We start from the raw sequence: 13,771 nt of genomic DNA on the forward strand, positions 1-13,771 counted from the left end.
GAGGGTCTTGGTGCTATCACTTGCGCGCACCTCAGCCCTAACAAGTGCTCACCCAGGGACGTCCAGTGACGGCAGAAAATTAAACTCACGCCTGCAGCCTCTGCGACGGCAGGTGGGCCCGGCCTGCCCGCGGCTTTGCGTCTTAGCAACCAAAGCGGGCTCTAAAGTAGTTCTGCTTCCGCTCCAATTTTCACCACGCTGACCACTCGCCGGGTCCCTGCGCCCTGCTCTGACCTTCAATTTAGCTCCCAAGACCCCAAATATGCATTGCAAAAAAAAAACCTTAGATCCCAAGAAGATATTTCTAGTCTGCAAAAGCACACATCGTCCTGAACAGACTTGGGGTTCTCGAAACCTGAACAGAGCATAAAGGCCCCGAGGAGCCCCTACTCCCATCAGCTGTGCCCAGCGAGAACACCCGGACCTGTCCCCCCAGAAAACCTGCTGGTCCCCGGCCTCCCGACACGACCCGTGGACATGACGCCGTTGCCGATTCTCGTACCTCAGAGGACATGCAACGCCAAGTTTGAGCCCTCGCTGCACACGTCCTAAAGCACTTCCAGTGGTGTTCTGACCCAGACACCGGAGTGGCCTTCCCAAGATAAGTCACTTGGGCAACATGTCGCCTCCACCTAGGGCTCAGCACAGTGCATCGCACAGAGGTGACCGAGAACACCGCAGACGAGCTGCTGCCACCCTTCCTGCTAGAAAGTCTGTGTAGATCAAGTGACAAACAACTTCTAAGATACAGAACCTCAACTGCAAGAAAGTAACAGAAACCATCGGAGGCTAAAAAAGGAACAAAAGAGCTAAACCCTTAGCGTGAGGTCACTGCCGTCCTGGCAGCTACAGACAGGGTTCGGTCTGAAAGTCCAGGAACGAGGCCAGGCCCGGGCTCAGCCGGCCGTGAGACGGGGTCCACGAAGGGCCGGGGCCACCGCGAAACGACGGCAGGCTCGAGGAAGACGCCCCGCTATCAAAAGACAGCGGCAACGGAGCTCGCTCGCTCCTGCCCACGTCCCGGTGGGGCCCCCGGGAGTGCGGAGGGGCGGGCCTCACGCAGGGAGCTGAGGGGCCGCACGGCACAAAGTCACCCGCGACAGCCCATCGAGGCACCGAACGTAAGGAGGCCCTGCCAAGGATGCGTGATGCCGGTCTGGAAGGGGCGGATTGGGACAGCGCTGGCCCGCCGACCACGGACGGATGGACGGACGGCTGGGGACCTGCACAGACACGTGGCACAGGGTTTTCGGACACTAGGACAGCAGTACGAGACTGAGGACCCTGAGCAAAAGGAAATGACCGAGGGCACTCTCTGGCCACCCCGGCCTTCTCTCTCAAGACAGTTTTGGAACCCCAGCACGAGAAGGAATCTGAGCAAAGTAAGACTGGTTTCAGGGGAAGCCGCCCCACAACTTAGTGAAGGAATCGAGAGCAACGTCTCGGTGTGGTGTGACACCTCGCCGCTGTGACGCCAGCCCCAGACACGTGACTCAGACTAAACACAGAAAACAGTGGGCAAACCCAAAGCGAAGGCCCCCCACAGGACTACCTGCCGACAGCCTTCAAAACCAGCGAGGCCACGAAGAACAAGAAACAGAGGCTGTCACGGCGACAGAGGTGGGAACGGAGCGGGTGGCCGTGGTGACGCTGTGTCTCTCTTTACACAGCTGTGACGCTTAGAACCACACTGCTCCCCATTTCCCCCAAAATTAACCATGAAAACCAAACCAGGATGGGGAGCGAACCGCAGAGGGGACACAGACAGTAACGAGTGAAACTCACTGTTACGAACGAGCACCGATCACGACGAAGGGGACCCCCCTGGCGGACAGCGGCCTCCCCGCACGCAGGGCGAAGGCAAACAGCGCAGTCTCGTTGATAAACGTGCTTCTCCGGCGGTCAGGGTTAACACGCTGGACTTTTACGTGTCTACTAGATTGTTTTTAAAGTAAATACATTGTAGATGATAAAGACCAGGTTTCGCTGCTGGTGAAAAGTCACAAATAAAGAAAAACTGAAATAAACCCTGCGGCGTTAGGTCAGGATCCAGAGTATCGGTGTGGACGCGCGTCTTTCAATCGCGTGCACAGCAGACCAGGACGTGAGCACGGACACACGCACCGGCCAGCGCGCCTCATTTCCTGGCCCTGTCCTCTGGAAGGACCCAGAAGCAATGACGTCTCAATGGCAAGGCACGCGCCCACGGGAGAAGATGCTGAATTTTAAGCACCATTCTCCGATGAAAGGAATAAAGGCTTCTTGGAGAAACGGATGATTCTGAGGCCAGGGCGGAAAGAGGTAAAAGCCTGAAGCATTTTGTGGCATCGGAAAAGGCCGAAAGAACTCAGGGACCAGCTTGACGCGGTCCTCGCCGTCAAAGGCAGAACGACCCGAGCTGACGAAATGAGGATACTCCACTGTGACCCACAGAACAAAATAAATATCCTAGCCCGTTCTGATCTGAACAACCGAATGCATTAGTGAGGGCGGGAGGCTGGCACAGCTTTCCAATACACGAAAGAAACGTAGGAGAACGAGGCGGAACAGAGGATCAGCATTCGGCCAGCACCACAGCAGCAACTGCTACAGACAAGACCCCCCTCAGTGCAAAAATCAGTGGGCTCAAATTTGAGGAGGAAAAGAATATCTGCCCAATCTCAAAGCACCTCTTCCGAGACACTTCCTAAGCACGAAGGAAAAGACAGCAGCTTGCTAACGGAGACAGCCGGCAGGTGCTCCGGGCCGGGGGGCAGGTGAGCACAGGGAAACCGTGGCCCTCTTAAAGGACACGCCAGGATGCAACTCTGCCATGAACCTCTCGATGACACATTTCTGTGCTATTCTTGCCAAAAAAGCAACACCTCATTCTAACCACGCGACTACCTCCGACACACCGGAGCTGAGGAGGATCCTGCAAAACACCTGCCCGGGACGCTCGAAAAATGACAAAGTTACGAAAGACCAGGAAAAATGGAGGAGCTGTCAGAGGCAAGGCGGCGTCCTGCCACAGCGCCGTGTAACAGGAAAGAACACCGAGCGAGAAGGCTGGTGAATTCACGTAAGACGTGCGCTGGGGTCAGCCCAGCGTTTACAAACATGTCACGGTCACACGGGACGCCACGACGTTAGGGAAGTGGGGAGGGGCAGGTGTCTGGGAGCTCTGCACTTCTGCGCCGTTTCTGTTGGTCTAAAATTAGTTCAGAATAAAGGGTTCTTTCCATCTGCCGTTCTGCTCGGCAGTGGTTTGAAAGAGAACACTTAACAGCAGCTTCAGCTTACGCCACTGAAATCTGAATTTAACATGAAGACTGAAGCTAAGACGTCAAGTTGCAGAGTGCACCTGTCACTAGACGGTGGCTACGCACCGGGGCCGCGCCGTCATCCGGCCTCCGGCAGAACACAGAAGCGTCTCCGTCACACGCCTTTTCTTTGCTCCCACCACCGCCTCGTCCTATGAGGGAGCATCTATTTGCAAGAAGTGACAGATGACAGGCGCGACAGCAGGCTCGAGATGACGCTCGTGAACACGGAGAGTTACCCGCCAGTGTTCTTGAAATCACAGGTGCGTGAGCGCCACGCACTCCGCGGCGCGTGCGTGCCGGGGGCGACACACAGGCGGGCGCACGTGAGCAGCCGTGGAGTCGGGAACGCCTCGTGTGCACGTGACTCTAGTTGGTTTGGTTTGGTTTTTTTTGTGGGGAATGGAGGAGGGGGCGCTGAGAGACAAACAGTTTTTAACTAAAAATGTTTGCACAGTTGATCAAAACTTAGTAAAGAACAAATCTCCCACATTTTTGGGCGATCTTTCAAAATCAATCCTCTGTTCTGAATTACCCATTAATTTGTGGGGATTCAGGCCCATTCCCTTATTATTAAAATACATATTCATAATACTTTTACAGTTGTGCTGTTCTAGTTACAAATAGCTTCTACTTTTCTAGGACATAATTTCACTTTGTTTAAGCAAGAATTCATTAAAGAAGCTATAAATAACCTTTAAATATTTAGCCATGAATAGAGGGTGGACTGGCATTGATGGCTTATTTTAGTACTAATGCAGAATGCTTTTTAAAAGCTACATTTTAGCATGCATCAAGCTAATGATTAACACTTGCAGTGTAATTTTCCATGTTAGAATAAATTTCTGTATTTTAGGGAGTCTTGCTAAAAGTAAATATGTTATTTCAATTATTTACTACAAGGAAAGTAGCCTTAGAGAATGAAAATGTTGAGACAATTAAAACATAAAATTTCTTACTTTAAAAATCTTTTCTTTTTCTTTTTTAGCATCTAGACAACCTTTCCTCTCCACGAAAACATGATGCCAGTTAAAACTGCACACACTGGAATCGTAAGAATTCAAGGACCCACTGTGTGGTGCATGGAGCATAAACATGAATCAAAGACATCTCTGTACTACTAAATCAGAAAGTTCACGACATTTTTAGAGACCAAGTTTCATAAAATTTTACTTGAAAAAAAAAAAGTTTTACAAAATAACCATCCTTCCTATCAAAGAAACATTCCCATCCGGTACATGTAGCTTTCTGCCTTAGAGATTACAGAATGACGGTCAAGGGGGAGAGTTTTTTTAAATAGCCACCTAGCTGCAAAACCTACGAGAAGTAGATTTTTTTTTAAAGTGCCTTTAAAATGCTAAAGCAAGTAATATAACTGTTGAATCTATTTGAAATTTTAAAAGTTTCTTAAAATGGTCCATATGGTATGCACAACATCACAGCTGGTACAAAACTGCCTGTATTTAGTTTGAAACACAAAAACAATGCATATGAACAGTATTCTTTGAAAAATAATTCGAAAAGCCGCCACTGCATCGTAAGGCAAACTTAGACAAGAGGACTGACAGTATTCAGAGAATTAACAAAACAAGATGATTACGAAAGTCTTCAAACATTTACTTTCCTTTTTCTTGTGATGAGAGTGAGAGAACCTCCTGCCCCATTAACTCAGGATGCCTTATTTCCAACGGCACGGAACTTTTGTTGCTCTGTGTATTCTAAACGAATGCAGAACTAGGTTTGAGGACATAAACTCCCATCTCCTAGGCAGGGCTAGTTTTTCTGCTGCAATCTGGCAGCTTTGAACTTTGAAACCCTCTTTGCAGCGTCCTCCGATACTCCCGACACTCCTGACGGGACCTCTTTTCGTTCCGGGATGGTGGAGAGCACGGGGTGAGCCACGGCTGGGTGAGGTGGGAAGGAGGGCGACAAAAGTTCTTTTTCTATTACGGTTCCAGAGAAAGCCTAGAACACAAAAGTCAGATTATGGTAATGAAATGCAAATCAGATGCCCGCCAAATCTTTATCCTGTATTTGTCAATTACACATTTGTTTTCATTAAAAGTAAATTCGTAAGACTTTGGGATAAAAAGACAAAACTATAACATCAAAATACAAACTGTTCAGAGAAATCAGACCACTAAAATATATCTTAATTACACCACCAAAAATATCCGTTTTTATAGCATACACACAAGAAAACAAAATGGAAAATACACGTTTCATCCAGAATTAAAACGAAAACGGGTAAATAAAAGGTCCTCAACTTTCATACATTTAGGTCCAGCCGAGGCTGTAAAAAATAAAGTAACAAAATAAAAATTGCTACTAGGGCGCCAAACACCAGCCGGGACATGAGGTATCCTGAGGCGGCCAGGCTGCCTGCCAGCCTACCGCTGAGTTCCAGCAGTAGTGACGTCTCTTAGGTGGTGTCCACTTATGCAATTATTTGAGTATTTCATTGCATCTTGGCTGAATTTTATTTGAGGTGAGTGGAAATGAAAAATTAAAGTGCTGATACTCGTGCGAATAAACGCTGGTCTCAAAATTTAATACAATTAATTCAAGGACAGAAATCAAAGGTTCCACAAAAATCATTCTTTAATTTCAAGTGGATGTTTGCTAGATTTATTTGGTCAACTGCATGTTCCATTGGAACAAAAGTAATGTAGACAAAATGCTGGAACTAGAACCAAAGATATACCTTTCCATAGCTTTTCACATAAAGATCTATAAAAACCAAAGAACTGTTATGATTTTTTTAAAGATATTTTAAAAGATTTCTAGTATTTGGAGCCTCCCCCTTTCATCTTCTAACTAAAATATGATATGTAAACTTTCACGCATATTTTGCTTACCTGTGTACACCAAGCGTACAAAATCAGTCAAGAGAATGTATCACTTAGTCTTTAAAAATTATTATCAAAAAAGTACGAGCCTGGAATTAGGTCCTGTAACTTTTGAGAATAAATATGTGTATAAGGAACAGCTACGAGATAAACAATGCCATTACCCAGTTGTTTAACTTCGATAAATAAAATATATAAAATAAAATCATTTAAAGACAATAAAATTAATGGTTAATAGACCATACCTGAGAGGTACAGCAGCTGCACTTTTAAAAATAAATACCTTTGCAACTCCAAAAATAACTGGGTAAAGCAGGGAGAGTGAACGACAGGCCCCTCTGAAATAAGCTACTACGCCTTTCGGCGCACAAATGTTTGTCCGAGACACTGCGGGAAGGGGAGAGGCAAAGGCGCACGCGCACCTCAGGCGACCCTGTTACGGGTGGTAGCTTCTTTTGATGGTTTTCGTGCTGTTCCTCTTCCAAAATGCTCTCACTGGTGTCACTACAAGTGGCCTCGTCACAGCTAATGCTCCTCGAAAGCCCACGTCTGTCATCGAAGTCAGCGGCACTGCTCTCACTGGTGTCACTGCAGACACTGTCCTCTCTGCTGCGAGACTTCAGGATCGACTTCCGAGGGATGTACTCCCCGTTCACGACGTCCACAAAGACTCTGCGACACCCGCGAAGCACACACTCACGTTAGGGAGCTCTTATACGGAGGGGACGTTTATAATAATTTTTAAAATCTCTTCTAGACATTAATCTGAAATGTTCTGTCGGCATTTTCACATTCAAAATAATTTTGTAGCCTGACATGCTATGTTTTATATTATTTTTAAAACACAATTTGTTGGCCTAATAAAATGGAGCACTTTATTCATAAACATGCTCTGGGTGACGACAGCTTGATTTGTCCAAACACTCCCCACAGCTTAGACCTACTTGGAAGACAGCGAATTTCAATTCACTATGTCACAAACACGGGTCATGAGAACGGCGGCATTTTCGAGTGACACTTCCTCGGCGAGCAGCACAGCCAAAGCGCAGGCTGCGTATTTCACTTCCACTCGTGAATCCGCCCAGCCTGTCACAGCTGGAGTGAGAAGGTGCCACCCCCGCCCACCAGAAACACACTCCTCCATTTCTGACATTTTTTGACTAGATCGATGGGGAATGTTTTAAAAGCCCCAGTGGACAAGCACAGCCGGGAGAAAGCATGCGCGCGGCATGCAGCCTGCTCTGGACGGGAAGCCGCGGGAGCCTGTAAACGCGGCAGGCCACCACCGGGCCAGTCACTGCTGAGGGCAGCCTCTGAGTGGGACACTTCTCCTGTACGGGTTCGAGTTCGGGCTCAAGGGCGGGTTGGGCCAGCCTACCTGTAAACGTCGGCAGGCGTCCGGATCGTGGGCAGCTCCTGGGCCCAGTGTCCCCCGCCGCCACTGCTCTTCCGCTTCCGTTTGGCTTCTTCTTTCTTTTCACTGAATTTTAAAGTGGTATTTTTTCCAGTATTTATTCGGACCTAATATTTTCACAGCAAAAAAATTAGAATCCTTTTGAGAAGTTAAATCAAGACCAAAAGTAAAAACCAATAAACTCTGTAGTTAAATAACAGTAAGAGAGGCAGTTTAAATTTTCTGACACCAAAATGGCATGCAGTGTCAGACAGGGTTAGAAGTCCTCGACAGACTTTCACAGCATTAAATTACATCTTTAAGGGCCAATTCTAGTCTTCGGTGACTTTATCAGTACATAGAAGGCAAAATACAGTGACCCTCAAACATCACTGGTTTGAACTACGCAGGTTCTCTCACGTGAGGATTTTTTTCAATCAATATACTGGAAAACTTTCTGGAGAGTTCCTGAACGTGAAGCAACCGTGCCGAGTACACGAGGCTACCAGACAGCAGTCACACTACTTCCTCATTATCGACGTGTGAATTGTTACACCTGTAGCGATTCATGTGACAGTAAATATGAAGTTTTCTCACAAACCTTTTCCTTTCTGACGTCTAGCGTTAGCACTGCACGTAACGTCTCTACAGTGCTCTGTATCGTACAGGACAGTACCGACGCACGCACTGACGGTCGGGTCGTCTGGGAGGCAGACAACGTAAGCCCACAGCGCCGATAAACACGCACGGCGCCATCAACGTGCTTCCTCTTCCTTAGGACTGTCTCAATAGCCTTTTTTCTCTAGCTGACTTAGTTTTAAGAATACAGTATATAATACTTATAGCGTACAAAAGATGTGTCAATCGACTGCTTAAGGGGTCGGAAAGGCCTCTGGTCAACAGCGGGCTGCCTGTCAGTGGTCAAGTTCTGGGAGAGTCAAAGTTACACGTGGATTTCCTACTGCGCAGCATCGGTGCACCCGACTCCGCGCTGTCTGAGCATCGACTGTGCATCCAAACTAAACGCTGCATTTATGATGCGCTTTCGCAGCGCCCCATTACTTTGATGTAAATTTTTGGCTTAAATCATGCATCTCAAAACAAAGAGCACAGTTAACCAAAAGAAATATTCTATAAAAACATAAAACTTAGTCATAAAAGCAGTATTAGGTAATGCTTACCTATTTAAAATTTTAAATACCTCTAATTTTTAGAAATCAAACTAAAAAATAAAAACCAGTCCTGTTCGGGATTAATATATTATTCTATGTCCCTCCTCGGCATTTATACCGCACTTTCCACATTAATGACTGCTCTTCCCCATAATATCCCTGTGAATATTATTTATTCTTCTGTTTAATCTAATTGAAAATAAGAAAAAAATTTAAGCCTGAACAAAGAATCACAAAACAAACTTTTTTTTCTAGCTAATCAATTTTTTTCAAAAGAATTCATGAGATGCTCCCTTTAGTCTAAAGTCTTAGACTATCAAAAAAACCCACAATTATTTCACTTCATAGTACAGCAAGGATAACTTACGGAACGTGAGAAATACCGAATATGTTTTAAACATGTTTCATTAAACAACCATCACAGGCACTGAGGGCTGACTCGAGCGATGCCTGCAGGGGCGCCCGGTGGTGAGGAGCACGGAACTGAGATAGAGGAGTCCCCATTTTATTAGTAACCAGCTCCGTGGTCTCCTGGCCTCAAGTTTCCTTGAGAAAGAAAATGAGACGACGCCTGGTGGCTCGTGGAACAGCACTATGGAGCCGAGCGAGGTCAGGGGATAGGGTTAAGGAAGCCTACATCCTTCCTTCAACCAGAGGCGACCCGCTTCAATCAATTTCAAATACTGAAATCCTACAATATGCACGGGAGGGAACAAAACGTCTTTTGATATTAAAGCAAGCCTTCAAACCCCGCACTGGAAGATGTCTACAGAGACGCCAGCTCCGAAACGCCAAAATTCTAAAGTCATGATTACCCACAGATGTTTACATTTACTTTGTCAGAAAAGGAGCTAATTTTTACTTCCTCCTAAAATTTTCCTTTTTGCTCGTGATGCTCCCATTCACTTTATGCCCACGCAGAGAACAACAACCTGGTATAATTAAAAATTTAACTAATGCAGTCACTTTCAAACATCCTAAATACACCAAAATGCCCACAATATTAATTAACTCTAGAATTCTTAAGAAAACTCTCTGAATGAAAGACAGGTGGAGTTACAGTAGCTGCCACTCACATCTGATCCCCTTCCAGACCCCAACAACTCAAACCCTATTGTAGCCTCAGCGAACGACGGCCCAAAAACAGCTATCTAGACTTCTCTCTTCTCCTTTTTCTTTGTAGACAAGTTGGTCAGAACAAGAGGCAAAAGATGGTTTTCCTGCCTGGTGCTATTAACTACTGTTAATACTGTTCTTTTAAAGAGAACATCGTAGATGATGTTTAGTGTTCAAATTATATGCAAAATTAGTAAAGTTAAAAGTATACAAACCCTCTTGGGTTCGACAGTATGAGAAAAATATATTGTTGGTACGGAATCATCTCCAGCCCCCACAGCATCATGGACATTTTCATTTCCATCATCACCATCGCCACCATCGTCATCGTCGTCTTCATCACTATGATAAGAGTTTGAGCCATTCATTGAACAGGTCAGCTGACCATGCATGTGACCACTGAGCAGTCCGGAACGCGTATCGGCCACACGGCAACTGCTGAGAGTAACAGAGTCTGTCCCCTGAGGTGCCACATCCACACTTATGTTCTGATCTTCCCTCTCCTCTTCAGAAGATGTTGTCTCTTCCCCATTTGCAATCACAGTATCAGGCTTACTGGTAAAAAAAACAAAAAAGAAAAGAAAATTCAGATGGAACACACTAGAATTTTATATATTCTAATTTTGTTCATTTCAATGGATAAAAATTAAAATTTTAAATAGATGTTTAACTAGAATTCTAGATTAATAAAAATGTTCTAAAATAAACAGGAAAACATCAGTTCTTATGTTAATTCTGTATATTACAGTTATTCAAACATAAGTAGAACATAGGTGATATTTTATCTTTAAAAGGAGGATACTGACCATAGAAAATATAAGCACAATATAAATAATACTGTCAGAAATGTGTAAGAAATCCATGAAGAATACGTAACTCTACTTAAAGATCGGACATTAAAGATCAGACATTAAAGCCACAGAACATTAGCGCATCCCCGTTTTCTATGCCTATGCTCTGAACATTTTATAAGCATGCATTACCATAATTTTAACAAAATAAAAGGTTTACACACACACAAATATAATTATATTTATATGCACACACACACGCACATTTTTCATGCTCCATTCGACAAAGGATTTGTGGACCTTTTAAAAATAACGAAACCCAAAATGCAGTAACATCGTGTAAAAAAAGAGAATCATGAGCAAGAAAAATCACGAGATTCAAAACTAATTTTAAAAAATGAAATTGTATCACAAAAAGACCTAAGAATTTATAGGTGAAATGGTAGAAAAAATATCTTTTGTGCTCCATGTCCTATTTTCACAGAAACTAATTACTGCATATGGTACATCATTTAAGCAAAATAACGTAGGAACCTCTGTAATAACAGATTTCACTGAGCGCTCTGACAATTCTAAGTGAGTGCTAATGTGTATTTCAAACAGCAATTTGGTAAAGTTTTCCATATATATAACTACCTGACCAGATTACAAACTGCCTGCTCAAAAAAACAGAAAAGTTTGCAAAGGAAAGCAAGAATAAACATTTTACAGTGACAAACTTAAATCAAAGCAGTGACAAACTCGAAACAAAATTTTAACAAGGTATTCAAACACACATCATTACCCTGATTATAATATAAAAATACTTCATTTAAAATGTAATCTATAAAACATCCATAATTATTATAAGTCAACTACTGGTTTGTCTTAATATTTCACTGTATAAAGTATGGCTGAAATCTTATCATTAAAATAATAGGGATATTGATTTTAAGCATTTCCATACACACCATGTGTGGGTATGTGCGTGAACACAGCCCTAAAAGGAAATACTCTAGAGAAGTAACATTTATTTTAGGGTGGCAGGATTATTGATATTTTAACATATTACGCTTTTCCGCATTTTCTTCAATGAGCACACATTATTAATGAATGAGGAGAAAGATGAGCAGGAAACGTATGTAGAAACAGATCCCCTTGGAAGGGTCATCTGTCATCAGGTACCTATCGAGTTCGCCCAGCAATTGTTCTTGTCTTTCCAGTTCCTCAAGTCGAGCCCACAGGTCCTTATCAGCAAGTGAATCCTTGGACTTGACATCATTTGCAAAATCTGCTTCGAAAATATCTGAAGTTTTGGGTTTGGAGTGAGGTTTATGAGCAATTCGGTGTTTTGCTGTTTTTTAAAAAAGGAAAAACATGGCTGTTAATAGCCGACTTCAAAAAGACACACACCGAGACAGTGAGACTTTCACGCGCGGCGAGGGGGTGCTGAGACACAGGGGAGCATGGTTCTCGAGCCACGCAGGGGAACTCCAAGGATGCAGGTCTCTCAGGGTCCCGCTCCTCAAAGTGTGGTCCAAGGACCGGCCGCACTGGCATTCCTGGAGAGCGATCCGGAAGTGTGGACTCGCTGGGCCTGCCTGGACCTGCTGACTCCCAAGGGCCCCAGAGACTTCCCGAGCACACTACAGATTGGGAAGAGCTGCTTGAGAGCTTCAAAACTGCACACGCAGAAACCGTCATGACACACCCAGCCCTGGTCACAAAGCAAAATTCAACACAAGGACCATCCACCTTCCACGCTCACTCAAGAGAACTCGGCTACTAACACAGCACGTCAGAGCCTTGTCACAGGTACTTTCAACTCCAAGGCACTGTCAACCATGCATACCCAAGGAGGAGTCTACGGAGGGTGACCCTGGAAAGTTCTACTATAATTACATATGAACATTTCTACTTCTCAAATTGCTTTTCCTTACTTGTAATCCTCTGTGAGGGCTGGAGATAAAGAAAATCTAAACTCAAACCTGTCTGTCTTTCATTTGGAAAAAAAAAAAGATCAATGCTTTGCGGAAGGCAACAGGAAGAAGTCTAGGATGTTACGAAGATGACCTCCATCATCTATGCGAACTTACAGCACTGTTTTCTAAATGTGAAAATATCAAAACTATGTTTCATAGCTCTGTAACTATCATTGATAAGACAGTATTAACAAGTTTTATGTTTCGGACCTGTAAAATACGTAAATCGTTCATTGGTCACCACAAACAAAAATCATAAATTGTCCTTCTGCTCCTTCACTTTAATATATGTCTCCTTTATTTCACCTTCTAAAGCCACTGGTTGCTACATCTGTAAAAATGGCACGGCTAGAATATGGCTTCTAAAATTATCTCTATTTCAACCAATAAATTAACTCTCTTCAGAGTTAATAACTAAAATTTGAACTTTATCAAAATAAAGGTTAAAAGTAACAGTTTTCTACAGTAGCAAAGTATAAACCATTTCTGTAACGCTTTAAAATTTTTCACTATTGCAACACTTCACAACTGACAGGGGACCACGGCCTTTATGGAAGTAAACGCAAACACACGGCCCATCCTTGGCGAGAGAAGCTACGAGATGGACCTGCAAACAACCTGTGTACGGAATATACCTCTGCAGGCAACATAAAACGAATGGCTAAAATATGCTCAGGCCATATTCATTCTTTCTTCCAAAAACAGCATCTAGAGCTACAGTTTGAAAAGAAGAAAACCTAGCAAAAGATACATTATGACTTGACCAAGGTCCAAGACCAAACAAACCAGGAGCAGAGTGTGCATCTTCTGAGCTTTGTCTGTTTGGATCATTAAACAACTCTGAAGAAAGCCATGTAACTCCCCACTTAAATCAATCAGGCAGGAATCAAGTTCTTCATCAAAAAGTTATTTATGCATTAATGCTTTATGTTTTTAAATATTAAAATATATAAAAATTTATGCGAAAATTATAAAAATTAATGGATAAATGGAACAAATGTTTGCACTTTATGAATTAAAAAGTATCATATAATCCCAAATATCTCACAGAAGATTTCTTACAATTCAACACAATTGGCAAATACTTAAATTACTATATATAAAACAATCTTATTGCTTACCCTTAAATTCAAAATCACTTTTAATTTCTTCTCTTATGTCAACAATATCACCTGCAGCCTGTTTTA

At 43.7% G+C, this 13,771-nt stretch overlaps 1 protein-coding gene across 1 annotated transcript in view; it reads right to left on the reverse strand.

The window, feature by feature from the left end:
- Positions 1-4,743: 4,743 nt before the first annotated feature.
- URI1 (URI1 prefoldin like chaperone) overlaps positions 4,744-13,771 on the reverse strand; it is a 52,365-nt gene continuing 43,337 nt past the window's right edge. The window contains exons 6-11 of the mRNA XM_039880742.1: positions 13,706-13,763; positions 11,788-11,956; positions 10,048-10,387; positions 7,530-7,672; positions 6,574-6,823; positions 4,744-5,267 (exon numbers count right to left, since the gene is read on the reverse strand). Of these exons, the coding sequence (XP_039736676.1) occupies positions 5,076-5,267; positions 6,574-6,823; positions 7,530-7,672; positions 10,048-10,387; positions 11,788-11,956; positions 13,706-13,763 (1,152 nt within the window). The 3' untranslated portion in view covers positions 4,744-5,075. The remainder of the gene's footprint in view (positions 5,268-6,573; positions 6,824-7,529; positions 7,673-10,047; positions 10,388-11,787; positions 11,957-13,705; positions 13,764-13,771) is intronic.

This window comes from Pteropus medius, unplaced genomic scaffold (assembly GCF_902729225.1).
Source record: "Pteropus medius unplaced genomic scaffold, Ma_sr-lr_union100, whole genome shotgun sequence".
Classification (NCBI taxonomy): Eukaryota; Metazoa; Chordata; class Mammalia; order Chiroptera; family Pteropodidae; genus Pteropus; species Pteropus medius.